The sequence below is a fragment of the Pelodiscus sinensis genome, chromosome 11, assembly GCF_049634645.1.
Source record: "Pelodiscus sinensis isolate JC-2024 chromosome 11, ASM4963464v1, whole genome shotgun sequence".
NCBI classification, from domain to species: Eukaryota; Metazoa; Chordata; order Testudines; family Trionychidae; genus Pelodiscus; species Pelodiscus sinensis.
Window position 1 is genome coordinate 39,886,791 of NC_134721.1, and position 21,651 is coordinate 39,908,441.

Here is a 21,651-nt window from a genome sequence, read left to right on the forward strand (position 1 = left end):
CACCTGTGTTCTTTGGGCACTAGGGCATTTAAATCTATCCAGTTAGTGAACTGATATTTCAAAAAAAAAATGATGCATGCGTTAGTTCTGCAGGTACTCGTAAGGCTGCAGTAGTTTTAGGGCAGTGTCTGGACTAATTTTCTAACTGGAGTACTATCGTTCAGGAATAAATATTTTTAGAATGCTAATTTAAGTACAATTCAGCCATTTCCCCTTACTCTGTGAAAGGAAGGATAATTATCTGTTGGTGTGCGCCAAAGGAGGCTTTCTAAGCAAATTCCCCAGAGCACAACTTTGCTCTTCGAAGCACTTGACTGGGTCTGTGCTTACCTCAGGGGCTATGTAATCTGGGGTACCACAGAAAGTGCTTGCCCTGTTCTCTCCAACCACATTTTCTTTGCACATCCCGAAGTCAGCGATTTTGATGTGACCTTCTTTATCAAGCATCACATTGTCCAGTTTGAGGTCTCTAGATGGGAACGGGAAAAAAATCCCCCAAATCAGTACACTGCTTTGTTGAAAACAAGTGACCGACCTTTCCTGGCAGTAATGAGTAACTATCTCTCACCCTGTTAACACTTTCAGCAAATAAGAGAAGTTTTCTCATTTACATTTCTGGAACTGTAGCAAATCGGTCTCTGTTGAAATCTCAACGGGCTGAAAATGTGAATCTAAGAGACAATTTTGTTGTGCTCCCCTCTTCTTCCCACATTGACAATACCTGCGTAGTAAGTGCGGTGAAAGGGAAGTTTTTGCAAGCTTAAACACAGGAGCCATGGCTAGGTGCTGCATTCCTATCCTTGCTTGCATCTTTTAGAATAAGTTCTCCCCTTTCCCTGAAAGCGCATGGCTAGTTACCCTCGTGTTCACCTACCCTTACCACCTGTACCTTTTGCCACTGTGATGATATCCCCTAGAAGGAAACAGACGTGTGTTCAGGACAATCACTCCTGGTCCCCATTTTCAGGGGTGGTCAAAGGGAAGACGTTAAGTAATTCTGTACCAAGGGTTTCATTCTAGATCTAAGTCCCCCCCTAAGCTGTGCAGCTGCACAGCTTTCTATTAAGGCCTGGGCAGAGGCTCAGGGCTGCACTGGGGAGAAATCTCCGGCCCCACTATGGAGCTGCTGGGATGGCCAATGGAGAGATGCTTGCCCTAGGCTGGAGCTGCCACAGCTCTGGGAAGGGGCCCTTCCTTGCTGTCCCCAGCAGTGAGCCACCTACATAACCCTGAATCCCAACCTTGAGCCTCGTCCCACACTCAGTACCCTTGGCCACGCTCCCCCCAATGTGAATTTTTTTTTGCGCACGCCTGTTCAGGGATGGAAGCCATAGAGGGAACGCTGTCCTAGATACTCACAATTTGCAAGAACTAAACCCCTGAAAACAGCTGCCTTTTACAAATGGCTCTCGACTGTTTTGCAAGCGTTCCTGCCAGCGCCTCAGACTTTTTCCCTTCAAGCTATGAGGGCTTTGGGACAGCAGTGTGCACCCGCCACCAAGTGCCCCCATGAGAAGCTACTGCCATGGGGCAGACACTTGCACCCTGATTAAGGGAAACATCCCAGCTCTTCCCTACCCATGTTGCAAAGATGGCATTTGTCCTGAACAAAACTAATTTCTTGTACTAGTATCCTCTGTGGAAATCCTTAGGTGCCAATGAACCACAGCCCAGACTTGCTGCTTCTCCTCAATTTGGATTCTACCCCTCTGTTTTGCAGCAAGTGCAAGAGTTTTTGAAAGTTGCTTGGTGATTGGGGAACCCAGTTCCTTCTGCAAGCTGAATTCTTTTCTTCAGTTGTTTTCTTTCAGGGTTAAAAATTGTTCCAATTACCCTGCCCATTGCTGCATGCAAGTGGTAGTTCATATTCTACTTGCCCAGAGTCATTTGTATTCAGTTGTGTTTTTGGAAGTTTGGCACCAACAGAATGAGATTTCATCCAAAGGTCAATCAAGTTGCACAGTCAGCTGAGACAAGATGCTAAGGCTGCGCCATTAATCCTCTCTCCAAGATTTGCCATCATGCCTGCCCCAGTAGATTTTAGTGGTTGACACAAACAGAAACGTCACCCTCATGTATAGGATTGTTTACTCCATGAAAATCAAATAACCTTTCAAAATTCACCTGGAACATGTTCATTCCAGCATCGCAACCATTTGCAAACATTTAAAGTTTCTATTGATTTTTAGGGCTTGTCTACATGGGAAAATTACAGAACTCCCTTGCAAATGGAGGCACATCCTCTAGTTTCCACCATTTGTTTGCTGGTAGATGTCCTCATGTAGGTAAATGAGGACAGTTAAACAAGAGATTTTCATTTGTCGTGTGGTTCCACTTGTGTCTTCTAAGCCAAATGTACATTAGAGCCTGTATAAAGATGCAGTGTGGGCTGCCTTTAGCAGCTCTATCCACCACCCACTTTCAGAAATTTGCTTGTAGCTGGATGTACACCAGAGGTGCACCCCAAATATTGACAGGAAAGATGTGGAACACCTGCCTCTCTAAGAAGAGAGGGCCTATCCCATCTGTTTCACACAAGGGCTAGTGTTACCAGAACTACTGAATTGCAGGACTGCAGCCAGCACCAAAGCATAGAGTTAGTGGTCTTTGTCCTAGGCACACTACTAACCATGTACATATATGCTGAGCCAGGGTAACTTAAATCTTAACTTCTGCCACCTCTGACTTTTATGTTTCAATAGGGAAAAGAACGGACAATGTTTGAGCGCAAGAACAACCAGCGATGGCATGACGCTATATTTACCCAACTGCACTAGAGATCGGAATGTGCCCTGCCAGGTCTAAACAGTGGGAAGCATTTCCATCTCTGCAAGCGCATTTCCGATTTGGAGTTACAGCCCAGGAAACAATGTGTCTCTCCTAATTTCCTACAGAAGGCAGCACCATAGAGTTTTAGCTTTTGTGCTTTTCACACAATCATCGGCAGGAATAAACACAGCCTCAGGGAACCTCTAAATCTCCATTACCACTAACCTACAGTCAAACTGTTTCAGTCTGAACACGGCGCTTGTCAATAACTAATGTGAAACAAAGACACGTCTGTGTAACACAATATTTCATTATTCTTATTGCAAAGGGGAAAACACAAGAGACGACCTATAACTGTTCTCAGGTATATACTGAATTGCATTTTAAAGCCCTTGGAATAAAATCAAATGTTTAATAAAGAATTGCTCCTTGTATGTGTCCTACTTGTAAATTATTTGCAGACTCCATTAATACAGCACAAGAAATATACCAACTCATAAAGGCCCCGTATTTGAGGCACTCACTCACCTATAAATAATGCCTTTGCTGTGAAGAAACTGTAAGCCACACACTATTTCAGCTCCATAAAACCTGAAATAAGAGCAACAACATTTCAAACTGGCTTGCTTAATTAAATGACATTTTTCTACATAGTGAATGCAACCCAGAAAGGTGTTTATTTATTAGAGACTAATAGTATTGCAAGTTTACAAAATTGTTAGTTGTTTGGGGGGAAAATCCCATATACTTAGATGTTGCATCATTAACCCGTATTGCTTACAATATGGACATAATGCAGTGTTGAATACTACTACTTGTGAGTTATGGTATGTAGTAAGACTGCAGGTAAAATTAATCTCTCATATCCTTACTCTGCCATATCTTTCCAACGAGCGTGGCTTGGCAGTTTACAGTATCACTTTGATGCCTCTCCTGACAGCTACAAGGGATTAGTTTTGTTTAACACTCCTGTTGAGTTCTATACACAGCTCCAAGCATTCAAGGAGACAGCAGCTTTCTTTTCTTGATGCTTTGCTACCTCTACGGAACATTCTCCCAAATCTAATCTTTACTCTCCCTTTATACACTTGGGCTACGTCTACACTGGCACCCTGTTCCAGAAATGCTTAAAACGGAACAGTTTTCCGTTATAAGTATTTCCGGAAAAAGCATGTCTACATTGGCAGGATGCTTTTCCGGAAAAGCACTTTTTCTGGAAAAGCGTCCGTGGCCAATGTAGACTTGCTTTTCCGGAAAAAAAGCCCCGATGGTCATTTTTGCGATCGGGGTTTTTTTGCGGAAAAGACTACTATGCTGTCTACACTGGCCCTTTTCTGGAACAGTTTTTCCGGAAAAGGACTTTTGCCTGAATGGGAGCAGCATAGTTTTTCCGGAAAAACACTGACAATTTTACAGTAGATTGTCATTGCTTTTCCGGAAAAGCAAGCAGCCAGTGTAGACAGCTGGCAAGTTATTCCGGAAAAGCAGCTACTTTTCCGGAATAAGTGGCCTAGTGTAGACACAGCCATGGGCTGTGTCTAAACTGGCGAGTTTTTCCGGAAAATCAGCCACTTTTCCGGAAAAACTTGCCAGCTGTCTACACTGGCCACTTGAATTTCCACAAAAGCACTGACTTCCTACTGTAAGAAATCAGTGCTTTTTGCGGAAATACTATGCTGCTCCCGTTCGGGCAAAAGTCCCTTTTGCGCAAAACTTTTGCGCAAAAAGGCCAGTGTAGACAGCTGACATTTGTTTTGCACAAAAAAGCCCCGATTGCAAAAATGGCGATCGGAGCTTTTTTGCACAAAAGCGCATTTAGATTGGCCACGGACGCTTTTCCAGAAAAAGTGCTTTTGCGGAAGAGTGTCCGTGCCAATCTAGACACTCTTTTCCAAAAATGCTTTTAACGGAAAAGTTTTCCGTTAAAAGCATTTCTGAAAAATCATGCCAATCTAGACGTAGCCTTGCAGAGAGCTGCACAGCTGAGCTTCAAAAGGCAACAGTAACGGGTCAGACTACTAGGAATCTCACAGGATCATCTTAAAATGGATAGAATTCTTCGTGTCTAGAGAACATTACATCCCATCTTTTAATAGTAAACCTGACCATAGAAAAGTCAGAGACACAAAGGTAGAGCTGATCACACCTGAACACCTTCCTTCAGCATTCACCAAAGTTTACACTGAAAATCAGACGTAAGACGTTACACTACAGGCTGTGGTTTAACAGAGGTTGGTCTAACCGTAGGCTGTTCGGTGATTCCAGAGCGTGTTCTAATGCAAGTGGCCTCCTTGTAAAGATTGTTGGGAGGGATCACTGCTGTTTAGGGGAATTGGAGTCCAATCAAACTCTGCTCCGAGCACGGCTCTCTGCATCCAGACAGGAGGGAGCTGTTCCTTGCTGCCTATACGACCCTTCTGTGACAGAACCTAAACTGGGATTTTCCCGTCTGACATGGCATATTTGAAGGGGGAGGAAGGAAGTAAAGGGAACCCTTCAAATCTCCCATATCACCACCCATTTGTGAAGAGCTACACTGAAAAATGTTAAAACCCAAATGCCAGCTCGTTCCCATTCCCGGAACAAGATGCATTTGGTAAACAATCCAGAACGCCTGAAAAACATAATGTGGAGAGAGAAACTCTCCAAGTCCCCCACACTAACCTACAGTTCAAGTAAAAGTAATCTGAGAAGCTTTTTTACTGAAAGCAATACCAGAGACATGACTGGATAGCTGGCCCTCTCCTATAGCGCATGAGAGTGGATGCTGCAAGGTGGGGATTCATTTAAGCATGTTAACATTTTTCCACACTAAATTTAATGAAGACAACAAAAGGCTAGTTAGGGATGTAAGCGACTCGTTGGCCAGTCGACTACCTGAGAAGCATATGCTGTCCTGGCAGCTCTTAATACATTTAATAAGCAGAGGCTGAATCCCGGCTTGCACCCAGTCCTCCTGCTATGCCTTCCGGCTCTTAATACATTTAAAAGGCAAAGATGGACCAGGGTTAGCACCCAAGCTCATGAGCTAACCCTGCTGCAGCTCTGCAGTTTCCCCCCTTATTGACTAATCAAGTAGTCAATGGAAGTGCTTTTAAAAACTATTTCACAGAAGGCATCTTATAGCTACCAAATCCTGCTGTCTGAAGTTGAATTCCTTCTAATCACATGATTAGTTGCTCAATGTGTCCATAAATAATCCATAATCCTTACTACTAAACTTTGAACGAGTTCATTTTTTGTGATTTGTTTTATTGCTACTCTCAGCTAAGAGAAGAGGAAGCGGATCAGTCATTTTTTGCCAAACATTCAGAAAACTAATTATTTTGATAGTGTTTAAATAAAGAATAAGTATATAGTGTACTTTGATGTACCAGCCAGTTAACACGGTGGTTTTATTCTGCTAATTTTTGGACCTTGAGAAAATAAATGAAGCTTGCACTTTAAATTTGGTTTGGACTACGAGGTAAACTATGGGAAAGTGACATCTCTTTTCACTCCAAATGAGGACAAGAAGTTGAAATTTGTTGTCAATTTTCAGAACAGGAGGTGGTTTTTTTTAATTGAATTGATTCTAAATGAACCATTGCAGGTCTGTTCAACACAACAATATTCATTTTTATGTTGAACCAACCTGAAAAGAAAACGTTTCATTTTGATTTTCCCAATGGAAATGCTTGAAGGGTTGGCAGAAAACATTTGGATTCTGATCTGCAAAATAAGTAGAGCGTCTCTGTGTACAATATCAAGACACCCTAATTTGCTGATGGTTACTCATTTTTACTATGCCAAAAAATTGGAAACCCAAGGGAAGGGAATACGTTTCTCACATCTTGGAGTTCCATATATAGAGAAGAGGGGTCAGAGTCTTGCAGAAGACATGGCTAAGAGGAAAACTCATCTCAATCACTGCTAAGAAACATTTCACGTTCTACAACTTCTTTCCTGTCTCATTAAGTTCCTCAGGCTATTTAAAGTAATCAAACCCAACCCTACAAAGGAAATGAAAACAAGGCTGAGAGAACATTTCCTTGTGTCACCCACTTCTTATTACAGAAGGTCGTGCAGTGGATGGAAGAAACGCTTTCAAATACATCTTGAATATTCAGCCAATCAAACAGATTGGCTCAACATCATTAGGTGCTTTAGGATGATGAGCAGCAAAAAGAAAGACAAAATTGACAACCTGTTCTCGCAGCACAGCTTGTCCAAGAGCCATTTTTTATGTTTAAATCTTATTTTAAACCCCCCCAAGAAAAGCAAACTGCTCACTGATTTGGGACTTACGTTGCTCTGTAGAGATCAAAGCGCCCCTTGTCCTGTATGTGGAACATCAGGTCCCCTCCATTCAAGAACTCCATCACAAAAAACAGATGATCCTATTCACAAAGCAGGAGAGAACACAAAATTAACTTGCTTTCGCAACTCTGACCCAGCGTGGGTGTGCTGCTTCCCTCTGACCAAGAAAAGGAATAAGATGAGGCGAGCGAGAGAGGAAGCTGGTAAATGGCTTTTATAAAAGGCTCTTTTGAATTTTTTAGCTTTTCTCTCCTGCTCAGACCTTCACCAAAATCAAGAGTCCCATTGCTACAGATTTCATTAGCTCAGTGACATCCTCTGTATCTTAGGGTGTGTCTAGACTACATGGCTCCGTCTATGTGAAACGAGGTTTACCGGAGCGGTCGATGAAGGCTTCCCTTGTTGACCGCGCCGTGTCTAGACTACTGCGCTGTGCCAGATCAGCTGATCGTCGGCATAGCGTGGCTGCCATTTTTATTTTAATGAAGCAGGGATTATTTAAATCCCCCCTTCTTTGCCTATGCCGAGTAAACTACTTTACATGGCTCTGTCAATGGAACCATGTAGTCTAGATGTACTCTTATTGTCATGCGCTTACAAGTCAGCTGTGAACGTACATTTGAATGGATCATCCATTTGGGCTTCCCTTGTGTGAGTAGTCATAAAGATACTGTCAGCCAGGATGAAACCAGTAATTGAAATATCAACCACACCTTGCTCTGGACACAGAGTTGTAAATGTTGTTCTTTGCCAGGCTTAGTGGCATTTTGCACCCACTTTGCACAAACCAGTGCAAGGGAGGAACAATCAGAACCAGTTCCTCCAGGCAATGAAAACATATTTCAACCCATGCAAAGAAACAGTGTGTGCCTAGTCACACATCCATTTTGCTTTGCTATGGCCACCAGTATTCCCATAAAGGCAAAAGTGAAATCAGTACTATACCTTTGTCTGAAATGTGCAGTAGAGGTGAGTAAGAAATGGGTTCTCCCACGCAAGTGCAAGGACCCGCTTTTCCACCATGGTACATTCCACGTCATCATCGATTAGCACCACATCCTTTTTCAGAGCTTTGATAGCAAAGTATTCATTCTTCCCTTTCAGTTCAGCCAGGAGAACCTGCAAACACAGGAAGACTTCAGGGCATTCATAAGAGAAGCTGACTTGGCTAATGCTGTAAAGCAGCAGAGGAGAATTTCAGGCCAAGGAATTGAAAGAAGGTTGCAAAGCACTACAAGAAAGTTATTCAAAAATGTGGTGATTCACACCATCCCTCAATGGCCCCCCAGCCCAAAAGCAAAGCTAATGGATTTTATGACAGGGTACAACATAGAAATTGGACCCGCCCAAACAGATGGTAAAATGTAGGACATCTGTGCAGCTCTTCGGTTGCTCATGGACTAGAAGAAAGGACATGAACCCTGTTCATCCCTTCAGGGTGATTTCAGTGCACTGGGCCACTGCTGTGTCGTACATATGAGTGCACAACATCATGTTATACTTTAGAGCATAAAGGCTTTTGCGTATTAAAGGACAAAATCCAGAAAGAAAGCTACAATGGGGTACGTCAATGTGGATCCTCTGAGTTCCAACTCGGCTCGTCATTCGTTGCTTTTTAATGCCTCAGGCTCAGATGATCGCATTCCATTAGCAGTAACACGTTCACAACCTGGGTTTATACAATTCTCTTCCCCATAGAGGTGTGTCTAGATTACAGGGTTTTTTCAAAAAAAGTGGCCTTTTTTTGAAAAAACTTCCCCTGCATCTAGACTGCTGCCATGTTCTTTCGAAAGTAAATCGAAAGGAAGTGGCAGTTTTTTTTACCGCGGAAAACTTCTTTTTATGAGGAATAATGCCTTTTTTCAAAAGTGCTCTTTCGAAAAAAGGCTCTATGTAATGCAAACTGCTTTTTTGAAAGAGAGCATCCAGACAGCCTGGGTGCTCTTTCGAAAACGTGTCTTGCTTTTTTGAAAGTACTGGTTGCAGTCTAGATGCTCTTTTCAAAAGAGGCTTTTTTGAAAGTATCTTTCGAAAAAGCCTCTTTCAAAAGAGGCTTGCAGTCTAGACGTAGCCAGAATGTTTACTTATTACTAAGAATAAAATGTAAATCAAAGTAAGCAATTCATGCTTGTTACGCACCTTTCCAAAGCTCCCTTTCCCGAGTACTTTGTGAAAGATAAAGCTGTCTATGGTGAATTTTCTCCTGGTTCGTGAAGCTGGTCGTGGTGTAGTACCCTCCCAAAGCTTATCATAGTCGCTGTAATCTGCTAATGCAAGCCAGGATTTTAACATTCAGCAGAGGCAAGGAATTTTCACGTTGGAGATGGCCGTAGGCAGGGCCGGCTTTAGGCCGATTTGGCCGATTACCCGGTATGGGGCCTCGCGCTTAAGGGGGCCCCGCTCCCGGGTGCGCGACGCATGCTCAGTGCTCCCCCCCCAGGCGCGCAATGCATGCACGCTGCCATCCCGGGCACGCGACACATGCGCAGTGCTCCCCCCCAGGAGTGCGAAGCATGCGCACTGCCGTCCTGGGCGTGTAATGCAGCCGCACAGCCGTCCTGGGTGCACAGCGCACGTGCAGTGTTCCCCCGCGCGACGCATGCACAGTGCTGTCCCGGGCGCATGCAGGGCCCCGGCCCCGGAATTGGGCCCCGCGCTTCTTAAAGCCAACCCTGGCTGTAGGTTGACTTGTGAGTGCTAATATGCCAAGAGTTCAGCAAATATGCTGCTGACAATGGTGACCACAAACCTGAGGACCTTATAAAACTAAATCATTGAAATGGAGTTAAAATTGTGAGCATAGCCTGCTGTAGGGGGAGGGTATGTTTTGAAGGCTGCTTTAAGCCACCTTCTCAGATCCTAGGTCAGTTGGGCGCTGGTTTAGAGCCTGCTCCCTTAAGGTGTGTCTGAACTACACCCCACTGCCGACAGAGGGATATAGATTAGGCACATCGCTATTGCAAATGAAGCTGGGATTTAAATATCATTTGAATAGAAATGGCCGCCGCTTTTTGCCAACACGGCACTTTGCCAGCAAAAAGCGGCCGTCTAGACGGGGATCGGTTGACAAGGAAAACCTTTTCCAACCAATCCCTCATGCCTCCTGCTTCATTTGCAATAATGATGTGCCTAATCTACATCCCTCTGTTGGCAGAGGGGTGTAGTTTAGACACACCCTTACACTGGGGGAATGAAGTGGGGGTGGCAAAGGCCCATTGAAACAGCTAGGGGCTGCCAGGAGGCAAAGCAATCTTGGCTACCTCCGCTTCAGGGGGGAGCCGAGTTAGTCTGTAACAAGAAAAACTTAAAAAAACAACAAATAGTCTAGTAGCACTTTAAAGACTAACAAAACATGTAGATGGTATCATGAGCTTTTGTGGGTACAACCCACTTCTTCAGATGAATGGAATATTAAAAGTCCAGTTCTAAAATAAACAGTGTCCGGGGGAGAATAGTGAATAAAGGTATGTATACTCTACCGAGTTTTGTTGACAAAGCCTGAGTTACGTCCACACTACAGTAGCATTCTTCCAAAAGTAATTCAAAAGAACAGAGGGGTTTTTCCAGTTTTGGTAATCCTCTTTCTATGAGGAAAAAGCCTTTTTCCGCATGTGTGGACGGGGAAGAGGGAGTTCTTTCAAAAAAAAAAAAAAAAAAAAAAAAAAGGAAAAAGCACAGGTGCTCTGGTGGCCACTCCGCCCATAGTATTAACAGCTTAGATGCAAGATAGCGTCCATTCAGTGTGGACACTCTCTTTCGGATGTTTTCTCGGAAGATCTCTTCTAGAAAGAAGGTTCTTCTGAAAGAATCCTGCAGTCTAGCCTTAGAGCAGTGGTCTCCACCCTTTTTACACCCAAGATCACTTTTTAAATCTCATAACAGGTGAAGATCTATCGCCCGGCCCCTTCCTTGAAGCCCCGCCCTCTCTATTCTCCTCCTGTCCATCACTTGCTATCCCCAGCCCTTACTTACACACACTGATAAACAGTTTATTTTTAAATTATGCGATACATAAAATTAAAATCAGGTGTTTATAGTTATGAAATAAATGGTCTGTTTTTTATTCATGCTATTTAAATCTATATGAAGCATTTATAATTATAGATTTTGTGGGGACAGAGTTTTGCGACTAGGGGCAGGGGAGAGGGAACAGGGTGCTGGGAGGGCAGAGGACAGGGTTGTGCAGCAGGGGACAGGGTGCCAGTGGGGACAGAGTTCAGGGAGTGGGGACGGGAGTACGGACAGATTTCTGTGCCTGGGGACAGGGGAGTGGGGACAGAGTTCGGAGAGTGGGGACAGGAGAGTGGGGACAGCGTTCTGTGGCTGGGGAGTGGGGTGCCAGTGGAGGTGGAGAGTCCCCTGTATATCCCTCCTCCAAGGATTCTCCCCTCCCCCCAGGGAAACCAGCCCATACCTGCCCCGGGTCCAGGCCCCTCCCCCCCCCGCGTAGGGAAGCCCCACCCGTGCGCGCCTGTCCAGGGGGCCGAACCCCCACCCGCGCAGAAAAACCCCGTGCACGCCTGCCCTGGGGCCAACCGCCCCGCCCCCACAGGCGTTTGTCCCAGTGCCAACCCCCCCCCGTGCAGGGAAACCCCGCATGCACCTGCCCCAGGGTCAACCAGTGTAGGGGAGCCCTGCGCGCGTGCGTGCCTGCCCAGGGGGCCGACCCCCCCGGCGCAGGGAAACCCTGCGCGTGCTTGCCCTGGCGCCAACCTCCCGCGCAGGGAAGCCCTGCGTGCACGCCTGCCCCGGGGCCAAGCCCGCCCCCTCCCATGCGCGCATGCCGGGAAACCCCCTGTGCGCCTCCCACGGGGCTGACTCATAGGGATTACCTTACCTTGAGGTAAGTAGTGGGGCTTCTTGGGGGTGGGAGGGAAATGGGGGCGGGGCAGACAGGACGCCTCGCGAGCGACTGGTCGAGGCCTCGTGATCGACCAGTAGCTTGTGATCGACCTGTTGGTGACCATGGCCTTAGAGTGTTCATGTTACATGAAGCTGATAGAGAAGGTGCAAATTGTTCTTAAGTATCCATTGTTTGGTTGGTTAAGTCATGAGGATGTGGAAGGGAGTGTGCTAGCCAGTAATGTCTTTATTCATACCTTTGTGATGGGTCCCAAACTTGTAAATGAAGTTAAATTCCAATGCTTCCCTGTGTATTGGCTTGTGGAATTGGCCTCAAAGGACTCGGTTTCTTTGAGATCTATTAATGAGTGCCTGGGCAGGCTAAAACACTCTTGAACAGGTTTCTGTGTGTTGCCTTTTTGGATATCTGATTTATGTCCATTAATTCTTTCCCATACAGACTATCCAGTTTGGCCAATATACATGGCAGAGGGGCATTGCTGGCATTTGCTGGTTGTACCCACAAAAGCTCATGATACCATCTACATGTTTTGTTAGTCTTTAAGGTGCTGCTAGATTATCTGAAGAGAGTACCTAGATAAGCAAAATAGCTGCTATAGTGCCAGTGGCTGTAATGTAAGAAAGAATCTGATCCTATGTGCCTTTACTATATGCTTTAGATTTTCTTTTGCTAGGAATTAGTATGGGAAATTGGAAAGATATATTAGGAATGATCAAGCGATTCAATAAAATCAGCTCCATACACAAGAAAAAATACCACCTATAAACCTTGGATTATCATCTCTTACTTGATCCTAGTAGCTACTATCAGACTTCATGGAACCACCCACATTGGTATAAGACACTTTGAATTTTCCTTCCAATATTCTGATCTGTGTTACTGAAGATTTCTTCCCTCGATTACCCTATCTGTTTTCACACTCTACAAATACTATAATGATCACATTAATGGAATAATAATTACTTTGAGAGAATTGATACAACCCTGTCAATAAGATTATAGTAAATGTGTTCTAAAATGACATCCAGTTATCTTACTTTTGAACAGAACTGCATGCATGGAATTAGTGTTTGTGGGGAATTTTAAGTAGTTTTTCCATTTAGTCCCAACTCATATATTTTAGTTGATGCCAGTTTTTCAGATGAACAGCCTGCTTGTCATTTCACAAAGGTTTCGACATGCTGAGAGTCAGTCAAGCTCTTCAGACTGCGTACTGTACATTTTTCAATTACAATATGCTGAATATTTATATGCGCACCTCTCCAATGAACATTCCTTTCCCAAATTCTGTTAGGGAAATTATTCTAGAATGAGAATAGAGCAAAAGCTGCAGGAATTTGATCCTGTTCTCATTTATTTCAATACTTCTGTGGTTACTTTTGGACAGATCAACCCACACATCTTCATAAATTCACATTTTTTTTCACAATATTCTGTGTTTCTGAAGAAAAAAGTGTCTGAGGAATAAAATCTTACTAATGTTTTCGATGTTCTGGGGATAATTAGTTTCAGACAACAAACTATTAAATATAATATTTTTAAAATTAATTCAATTACTGTATTAAATGAATTATAAATTTAAATGATTAAAATAGCAAATGATGTGTTATTGATATTCAATGTTCAAAATATTTGTAAAGTTATAAATATTATTTATCTGAACATAGTCACAGAGTTGTGCAGCAATTATCTTTGTATATTAAAGCTGCCTTTGTGTTAGAAAAATAAGAAAACATTGTTTTCAAGGTATAGTAATAGCAAGTAACTGCCCATGATTAACATTTCAATATAGGTATCAGTCTGGTAATTATCTCTACATAATTAAGTGAAAATTAATTTCTTACCAGTTGTATCTCCACCCAAAGCTTTAGGTTTCTTATCAAAATCCTGGTAAATACCAACATTTTCTAATGACCCAGAATCAGATTTTCTGGTCGATTTCTGTACAGGAACAAGAGACATTTCAGGTTATTCTTGCACTGTAATTTGTAATGTTTATCACAGCAAGATATTATTCAAGCTTTTGTTACAGTAGGTATTAACTAAGAGAGTTTTATTTATTGCTTTGTCTTTATTTTAAGCAAAGCCCACTCCTGTGCGAAAGAGGAGGTTACTCACCTGTGCAGTAACTGATGTTCATCGAGTAACCCTGTGGATGTGCCATTCCATTGCTGGCGTGGCCCTGTGCCCTCACTCGGAGATTTTTACAGCAGTCTCTGTGCAGGCTGCGTATGTGTGGTGCCTGCCTTGCATACAGACAGTGCCCTAACATTGCGTGTGCATGGCCTATCTCCTCAGTTACTTCTCTACAACAGACCACAAGAAACTCTGAAGTAGAGGGGAGGAGGGTGGCAGTGGAGCACCCACAGGGATACTCATCTCAAAGAACATCAGTTATCACACAGGTGAGTAATCTCAGAGGGGGGGGGGGGGGGTTGCTGTGGCTGCTCCACTCCAGGTGACTAGAAAGCAGTTCATTAAGGAGGTAGGTTCTTCAGGTCTGGTAGGAAGGCTGTGGAAAGTACAGTTCTGTCCATTCTAGTATCAGACAGTGGCCCCTGAATGAGAGCATTGTGCTTAGCAAAGGTATCTTTCGAAGCCCATGTGAGAGTTTGTGCAAGAATACTGCAGAGGCAGATATCGATCTTTCGGAGTGCTCCCTACTAGAAGAATTTTTTGTTGGTGGTGGTGTTGGTAGCATGTATGAATGTAATCAGATATCCAGTGGGAAAGCCTCTGGGAAGAGACAGATTTTCCCTAGGAGTGGTCCACAACGGGTATGAAAAGTTTAAGTGATTCTCTAAATGGTTTTGTTCTATTGAGGAAAAGGAGAGAGCCCTGTGCACGTCGAGAGTGTGCATGGTGGATTCAAAGGTGTTTGCATGTGGTTTTGGGAAGAATGTTGGCAGGTGGATGGGTTCATTGCAATGGAAAGAGGAATGGACTTTTGGAAGAAATGTGGGGAGTTGCAAAAAGCGACTTTAAAAAATATAGTGCCTAGTGGGTTCACCACGAGTGCTCCAATTTTGAAAGGTTGACGCTTTAAGCAGCTAGGGCCAAGTGCAGGTCCTGTGGATGGGCAGGCGGTTTAATATCTGGGGTAGAGAGCTGGTCGTCTCTTAAGGAATCCCCATCACTGGGGGTGCAAATATGGAGGTGTCATCACTCTTGAGTTGAAATCTGTGATTGCTGCAAGGAGAACCTTTACGGAGACAAGGGAGAGGCTGGACGTTTTAAGGTGTAAGAGGTAATCAAGGATTAAGGGAAGAGGTGCAAAGGAATCAGTTTGTTAAAGCACCAGTGGGAAACCCTTGACCATTTGTGAAGATAGGTTGTGTGTGTAGACTGCATCCTACTGGGTAAAAGTAATCTTTGGACATGCTCAGAGTATTCTAGCTCCTAAGCAGAGAACCATGGAGCAGCCACGCTTGGAGGTGAAATATCTGTAGGTTGGAGTGTTGCATCTGTCTGTTGTGAATAGGTCGATTCTTGGAAACCCCCAGAGACTGAAGACTCTCTGCACTGCTTTGTTGTTTATCTCCCCCTTGTGTTCCCAGGGAAAAGGCCTGCTGAGTTTATCTGTGATAGCATTTAGTACCTGGGGAAATAAGCCCTTCAGTTTTATGACCAGGGCCTTAATAGTGTTGAATCTGTCATGTGGGAGAGCAGTGATCACAGTTTGGAGTTGAGCTGAACTCCTATAAACTCTGATTGCCAGGTAGGCATCACTGTGGATTTGCTTATGTTTATTTGCAGGCCGAGGGAACGGAAGTAGTGGATGGTTATGAATGTAATTAACAATGTGTCCTAAAGAGAATATACCTTTATTAGGTATAATCTTCCAGGTAAGGGAAGATGACGGCAACTTCCGTCCTAAGGTGTGCCATTACTACTACCAGGACCTCTGGGTGCTATGGAGAGGCCAAAAGGTAATACTCTGAATTGGTAGTGGTTGTGACCTAAGAAAACACCTGTGAGCTGGATGTATAGTTAAGTGGAAATAGGCAACTTGAGGAGTGAGAGGAAAACAAATCCTCCTGCTCCAGCACTGGAATGATGGTGGTGAGGGTCACCATTTTGAATCTTTGTTTTTGATATACCTGTTCAGCCTCCTGAAGTCGAAAATGGGATGCCATCCTCCCATTTTTCTTTTGTCAGAAAGTAATGGGAATAGAATCCCTTCCCCCTCTGTTGGGCAGGTATGGTTATACTTCTCTGAGTCAAAAGAGATGCCGTACCTCTTGGTGGAGCAATTGGTCGTGAGAGAGATCCCTGAAGAGGGATGAGATGGTTAAAGGGCATTGTAGGTTGGAGTAGCCCAGTCCAACGATATGCAGGACCCATCTGTCTGAGGTGACAGCTTGCAAATTATTATAAAAAGTCTGCAAGTGATGACCAAAAGGTGTAACAGAAGTTGGAAGCACTGGAGAGAGTGGAAGGTCTTCTCAATCCTCAATTCATCTCTCAAATTTGTTTATTAGATTGAGAAGGCTGGGACTCGGTTGACATAAGGGGACGCTGGCACTGAGACCTGTTTCTGTGCCACTGAGATTAATGTTGCTCATATGGTCTTTGCTGCTGCTGCTCTGCGTACAAAGCATATTGTGGTTGTGGGTAAGGCTAAGTGCCAGTGTGCAGATGCCAAGGGCTCTTTGCAGTGAAGAGTTTCTCACCATCAAATGGGAGGTCCTCTACAGTGGCTTATATCGCCTGTGGAAAGGAGGTGTTGAACCATGACACGTGGCACACAATGACAGCAATACCTGTGGATCAAGTGGCAGTGTCTGCCACATCAAGAGCAGCCTAAAGTGCAGGCCAGGAGATTGCATGGTCTCCTGCGATGACAGCTTTGATTTGTCATCTTTTTACCTCAGGAATGTCATTAATAAAGTCAGTAAACTTTATGGTTGTATTGGAAAGGAGAGTTGCATAGTTGGCCACCCTAAATTGTAGGGTGGATGAGGCATAAACTTTGTGGCTGAATAGATGTGGTCTTCTGCTGTCGCAACTAGGGAAATAGACTGGAAATCATGTTTAGGTTTTTTTTTTCTTTTTGGTGCTCTGTTTACACCATGAGTGCATTTGAGGTAGGATAGCCCCTCAATGGAACACAATATTTCCAGTCCTGTCTTTTGCAAGTGGGCAGGATAGTGGCTGTGGTTTGCCGGATAGCCGTGGTGGGGGTCCAACACCACAGAGTTAATGAGAAGAGCAATCTTGGAAGATGTTGCCGATGCAAGATATCAGTGAGCTCTTGTTTGTTCTCAAAGACCTCTTCCAGGGTAATATCGAGCTCATAAGTTACGCTCATAAAGAGATCCTGAAAATGGGTAAAACCATCAGCTGACATAGGTGGAGATGACATGGTGGCCTCGTCAAATGAGGCAAAATTGGTGTTCTCTGGCAAGGTGTCTGGTGCCACTTGTTCTGTGTCTGATGGTGCCTGTTCCTCCACTGTGGCCAAGGAGTGATGGGGTTGGGTTGGAGACCTGTTGGCTACTGTGCAGGGGTGGTGTCTGTGCAGGGCCTTTAATACTGCCATAGGGCATGGGTGGTCCCATCCACAGGAGACTGTACCATGAGGAGAAATCCATGGCATAAGATGACCGAGGTCAGATTGATGGCGAGGCAGTGGGTGTATTGATGGGGGAGGAGTGCTGTGGTGAGAAGACTCCCTCTGTCGTCCTCATCCTCACTGAAAAAATGAAGCTGGCAATAAATGATGGCACGGTGCTGATGTTCCCGGGGGATGTCGGTACGGAGCAGTAGACTATCAAGCATCAGGAGGACGATCGTCTGGTGGGAGAATCGTGGTGATATAGGACAGGGCCGGGGTGTTCTGCACAGAGGTTGACCGCAGTGCGGTCAGATTGATCAGTGCCTTGGAGAGTCGATAGGGGAGATTTCTTGAGGAATGTGGGATTCCCCCAAACAACAGACACATCAGAAATGGGAAGGATATCCTTGCACATAGTGCACCTTTTAAACCCTGGTGAGCCATGCAAAACTGAAACCTATCTGAGTAACTACAGGGAATGGCGTGAGGGAAAACTTGGGAGGGCGGGAGGAAAAAGAGGGCAACAGAAACTTATCTGAATAAACCAGAAAAACTAATCTAAAACTAATGTAACTATTGGGGATAGCAAAGAAAAAATGTTAGCAACACTGCTGAGCTCTGTCTCAGCCTGGGGACAGTAGAGAATAACAGGCTGCACATGTGCAAGACAGGTACTGTCTACGTGTGACTCATGAGGATGCTGCTGTAAAAATCACCAAAGACACACCAGCACCTGGAGTGAAGCACGCACGGGGACATCTCTCGAAGAAGAATATGAATTTACTCCTTTGCCTAGAAAGACTTTGGTAGTGGAAAGCTGAAGTATTACATACTTTCCCTTTTATAGCAGCTGAACTTTCCACTGTCATAGGTTGGAAGAAAATAAACAATTCAAAATGGTGCTAAAAATGCTTGAGTACTCTGCACTACACCACACCTCTGCCAGCGTAATCCACTGAGAATTATGGGTTCAAAATATATCTTCATTTTAATGATAGGGTGGAAGAAACAAACAAAAAACCCATGGCTGGATGGTGGTGGGAGAAGTGTGTATTATTTTAACTGACAGGTGTCCTAGACATAAAAAAGAATCACAAGTTTACTGGTGTTTACCACATGTAAAGCAACTTGTATTGCTGTTCCTTACACAACTGCAGTGTTAATTCCATGTACTAAAAATATTGTTCTATCAGCCCTAAGGGTTTTTTTAAAGCAAATATCGCATAAAAGCTTCGGAAGAGTAGCTTAAGATGGAATTCTGAGATGTATTTCATGTTGTTCAGCATGTTGTTTTTCATTTATGCTGTTCTTTCACAGCCAGTACACAGTTTTCTGCTTCTAAATGAAAGTCCGTGCTATCAAGCTGGAACAGAAGCAACCACCAGGCACAGAAGCCCAAGAAGTTAATCCTGAGCATGTGTTAGTTCCAGCACACAGAACCTCTGATCAGCTAAAAACATGGAGTACAACGTCTGTGTTTTCCACATGGTGTGAAAAGCTACAGAGATTATTAACAACAACATTTTGAAAAATCTGATTTGTTTTTCACCATTTATACCAAACACTGCAGAAGAAAGTTTTAATGCAACAAAAAAGAAAAAATGTTTTTCCTGAGATAAAACAAAAACACATTTCAGTGGAACGAGTTTGAATACATCACAGTTTTTGGGTTTAAAAAAAAAACCAAAAACTTAACATTTAAGACAACACTGACTTGCAGATTCCCTTTAAAGCCTCAAAAGGGCCTTCACCACTTACACAGAGGCCCCCAGCAGCCTATTTCACTTGATGACTGAAGGGGTAATGGAAGGAAAAACCTCCTTCCTGTGCTTGTCATACAACTAGATGGACGACAAAAATCAGTGCAACATACCTGGCTAACTTGATTTAAAGCTTCTGCTAATAGCTTCTGGTTGATTCCACAGAGATTTGCCACTTTCTTTTGACATTTGTGGTGCACATTCATCCCACACTCTAAAAGAAAGGGAAGGACAGTAATGTGAACTTTATGCAAAATCCTGTGAAACAGCAGATCCATCAGAAAGACTTTTTAATTCAATACTTCTGTTCAGAAACTTGGATAGCCTGGATTTGGGATATGAACAAATTGCTCTTTTAATTGATTACAGTCTTTAATAAAAATGCAATTCAAATTTTATCTTGTTTTCCCCAACGCACTTAAATTGCAAGTTGCCAAAATCCTGGCAGGAGAAGACAGATAAATCTCTGCTCACCTGTTTGACTCAGTTCTAATTTTGGCCCATTCTTTTACAAACTGGAAAGAATACTTTAACTTAAATTTGATCTTTCTGGTTGAAGAATTATGATGAGATGGATTTATAGTATATATAACATTTGGAAAATGCATCTTCAGTCTCAGAGTACGTACTCAGATACGGTATAACAAATACATTCAGCTGAATCGCATCTGGGAACTGCCGGTCCCTATTGGTTCCAAAGAAACAATTTTTCTTGCTCTCGACTTCTCTACAGCACCACAATAATCAAAATGCACGTTAAACAGACCAAGCCTGTTTTTGAAGTGTGATTTTTGTTACTCACAAGATGTCATATAAAACTCAAGCACACCCACAAACAAGATCTGGGCACACTTCACCACAAATTAGTTTTTCCACAGAAAACACCCTGACAAGTCTTTTTTCCCCCCATTCTCCATAAAGCAGAAACTCAAATAGCACAGAAGCTTTTAAATTACCTTCACACTTTAATCCTTGTTTAACTAATCCCCAGAGAAGACTGCCGCAATGATCACAAAAGGTGGGACTCATGTAATTGTAAATTTTAAATCGATGAGGCATGTCAATGTTGAAGCGCTCCTTCTGAAACTGAAGACAAATTTACACAAATAAATAACCTTGTCGGACATCAGGGGGCTGATTGCTCTCTCACACACAGATTTACAATTTAAAAATCACATTTAAAAAGCACTCACAAATTATCCAAAACTGAGTACTTTAAGTGTACAGTCTCTGAAGATAGTTAACAGGCTGAATTTGGGTGAAATGTGAGTCTAACCAAGAGGAAATGAGATGCCAACGGGCAAATTAAAGTTATTTCAGTCAAAAAGTTGACTCTGGTCACTATTCTACCTCAGCAGACAGATCTCTCTTGTGTCACATATTTAAAAGCTATTATGGATGTGAAGCCATTGTTATATGCATTTATTTTGTTTTCAAAATGCTTGTAGGTCTAGGTACCCTGACAACAATGAAAACTTACAATCACATGAAAAATATAGCCCATCAGCTTAACAAAGTCAGAAGAATTCCCATAGTACACAGTATGCCTTGCAGGAAAATATACCCCTATAAGAGATAGGCCATGCTTCAAAACCCTTATGTTCAACAAATTGGAGCTATTTTGTATTTTAAAAGCTTGCAAAACCTGTCTCTGTTACTGCATGATTTATTACACTCTTAAAGAATTACATTTTTACTTGGGAAAAAAAATGTGTGAAGCAATTGTAACTGCTCTTCTTTCTCCAAAGTTTCACTCACGTTCCAGCTTCATACCATGTCTAATATCTAGAGGGGGCAGTATACAGTCATTTCTATGCAGCAAAGTACCTCCCAGGTGGATCCTATGGTTCCATCACAGTCTTGCTACTTTTGCAATCATACATGCTTAGAGAAAATGTTTGATTTCTTACCATTGTGTCTCTGCTGTTGGCTGCGGTACCAGTACATCTCCCAATGATTTTATCAATGCATTTCTTATGAATAGCAGCATTGCATTCTTCAAGAGAGAAATAAAAAGAAAATGACCCACCCGTTAGTTGAGGCAGAGGATTAGGTGTTCCTCTTTGGAAACGTCTAACAAGAAACATGCTTTCCCTAAAAATTACAATTGTCAATCCATATTTCTCACGTGAAAGTGTCTCCCTCTAAACAAGAGAGAGGATGCTCTAGCTTCTATTTTGGAATTGTGTGTCTTGACTTCTAAGCCACCAGTCTCTCTTGCAGGTGATGCCACTGGCATTGGAGGGTGATGTGGGGGGAGGGTAGCATTACTATAGTTGCACATTTTGGAAACAAATGTACTTTGGCATTAGCTGGTGCTACCATACAGATGTACTATGACTCCAAGGTACTGCTATCACTAACTACATAAGAGAAGCATCAAGGGTTTCTTCTGGTTGGAA

At 43.3% G+C, this 21,651-nt stretch overlaps 2 protein-coding genes across 10 annotated transcripts in view; one reads left to right on the top strand and one right to left on the bottom strand.

Moving 5' to 3' along the window:
* The window catches only part of PFKFB4 (6-phosphofructo-2-kinase/fructose-2,6-biphosphatase 4), a 134,805-nt gene extending 115,959 nt beyond the window's left edge, over positions 1–18,846 (top strand). For 2 of the 5 annotated variants that reach the window (XM_075939355.1, XM_075939358.1), the window contains exon 15: positions 2,703–3,158. In XM_075939355.1, coding sequence (XP_075795470.1) covers positions 2,703–2,805 — 103 coding nt within the window. In that variant the 3' untranslated portion in view covers positions 2,806–3,158. Of the gene's footprint in view, positions 1–2,702; positions 3,161–18,806 lie in introns of those variants that run through there. The other 3 variants (XM_075939362.1, XM_075939354.1, XM_075939356.1) reach the window with 3 other exon arrangements.
* The window catches only part of PRKCD (protein kinase C delta), a 128,162-nt gene that overhangs the window by 4,985 nt on the left and 101,526 nt on the right, over positions 1–21,651 (bottom strand). For 4 of the 5 annotated variants that reach the window (XM_075939352.1, XM_075939350.1, XM_075939351.1 and 1 more), the window contains 9 exons: positions 21,160–21,245; positions 20,206–20,335; positions 19,363–19,463; positions 13,777–13,873; positions 9,208–9,335; positions 8,014–8,187; positions 7,057–7,148; positions 3,298–3,360; positions 331–469 (listed from right to left, as the gene is read on the bottom strand). In XM_075939352.1, coding sequence (XP_075795467.1) covers positions 331–469; positions 3,298–3,360; positions 7,057–7,148; positions 8,014–8,187; positions 9,208–9,335; positions 13,777–13,873; positions 19,363–19,463; positions 20,206–20,335; positions 21,160–21,245 — 1,010 coding nt within the window. The remainder of the gene's footprint in view (positions 1–330; positions 470–3,297; positions 3,361–7,056; positions 7,149–8,013; positions 8,188–9,207; positions 9,336–13,776; positions 13,874–19,362; positions 19,464–20,205; positions 20,336–21,159; positions 21,246–21,651) is intronic. The other variant, XM_075939353.1, reaches the window with a different exon arrangement.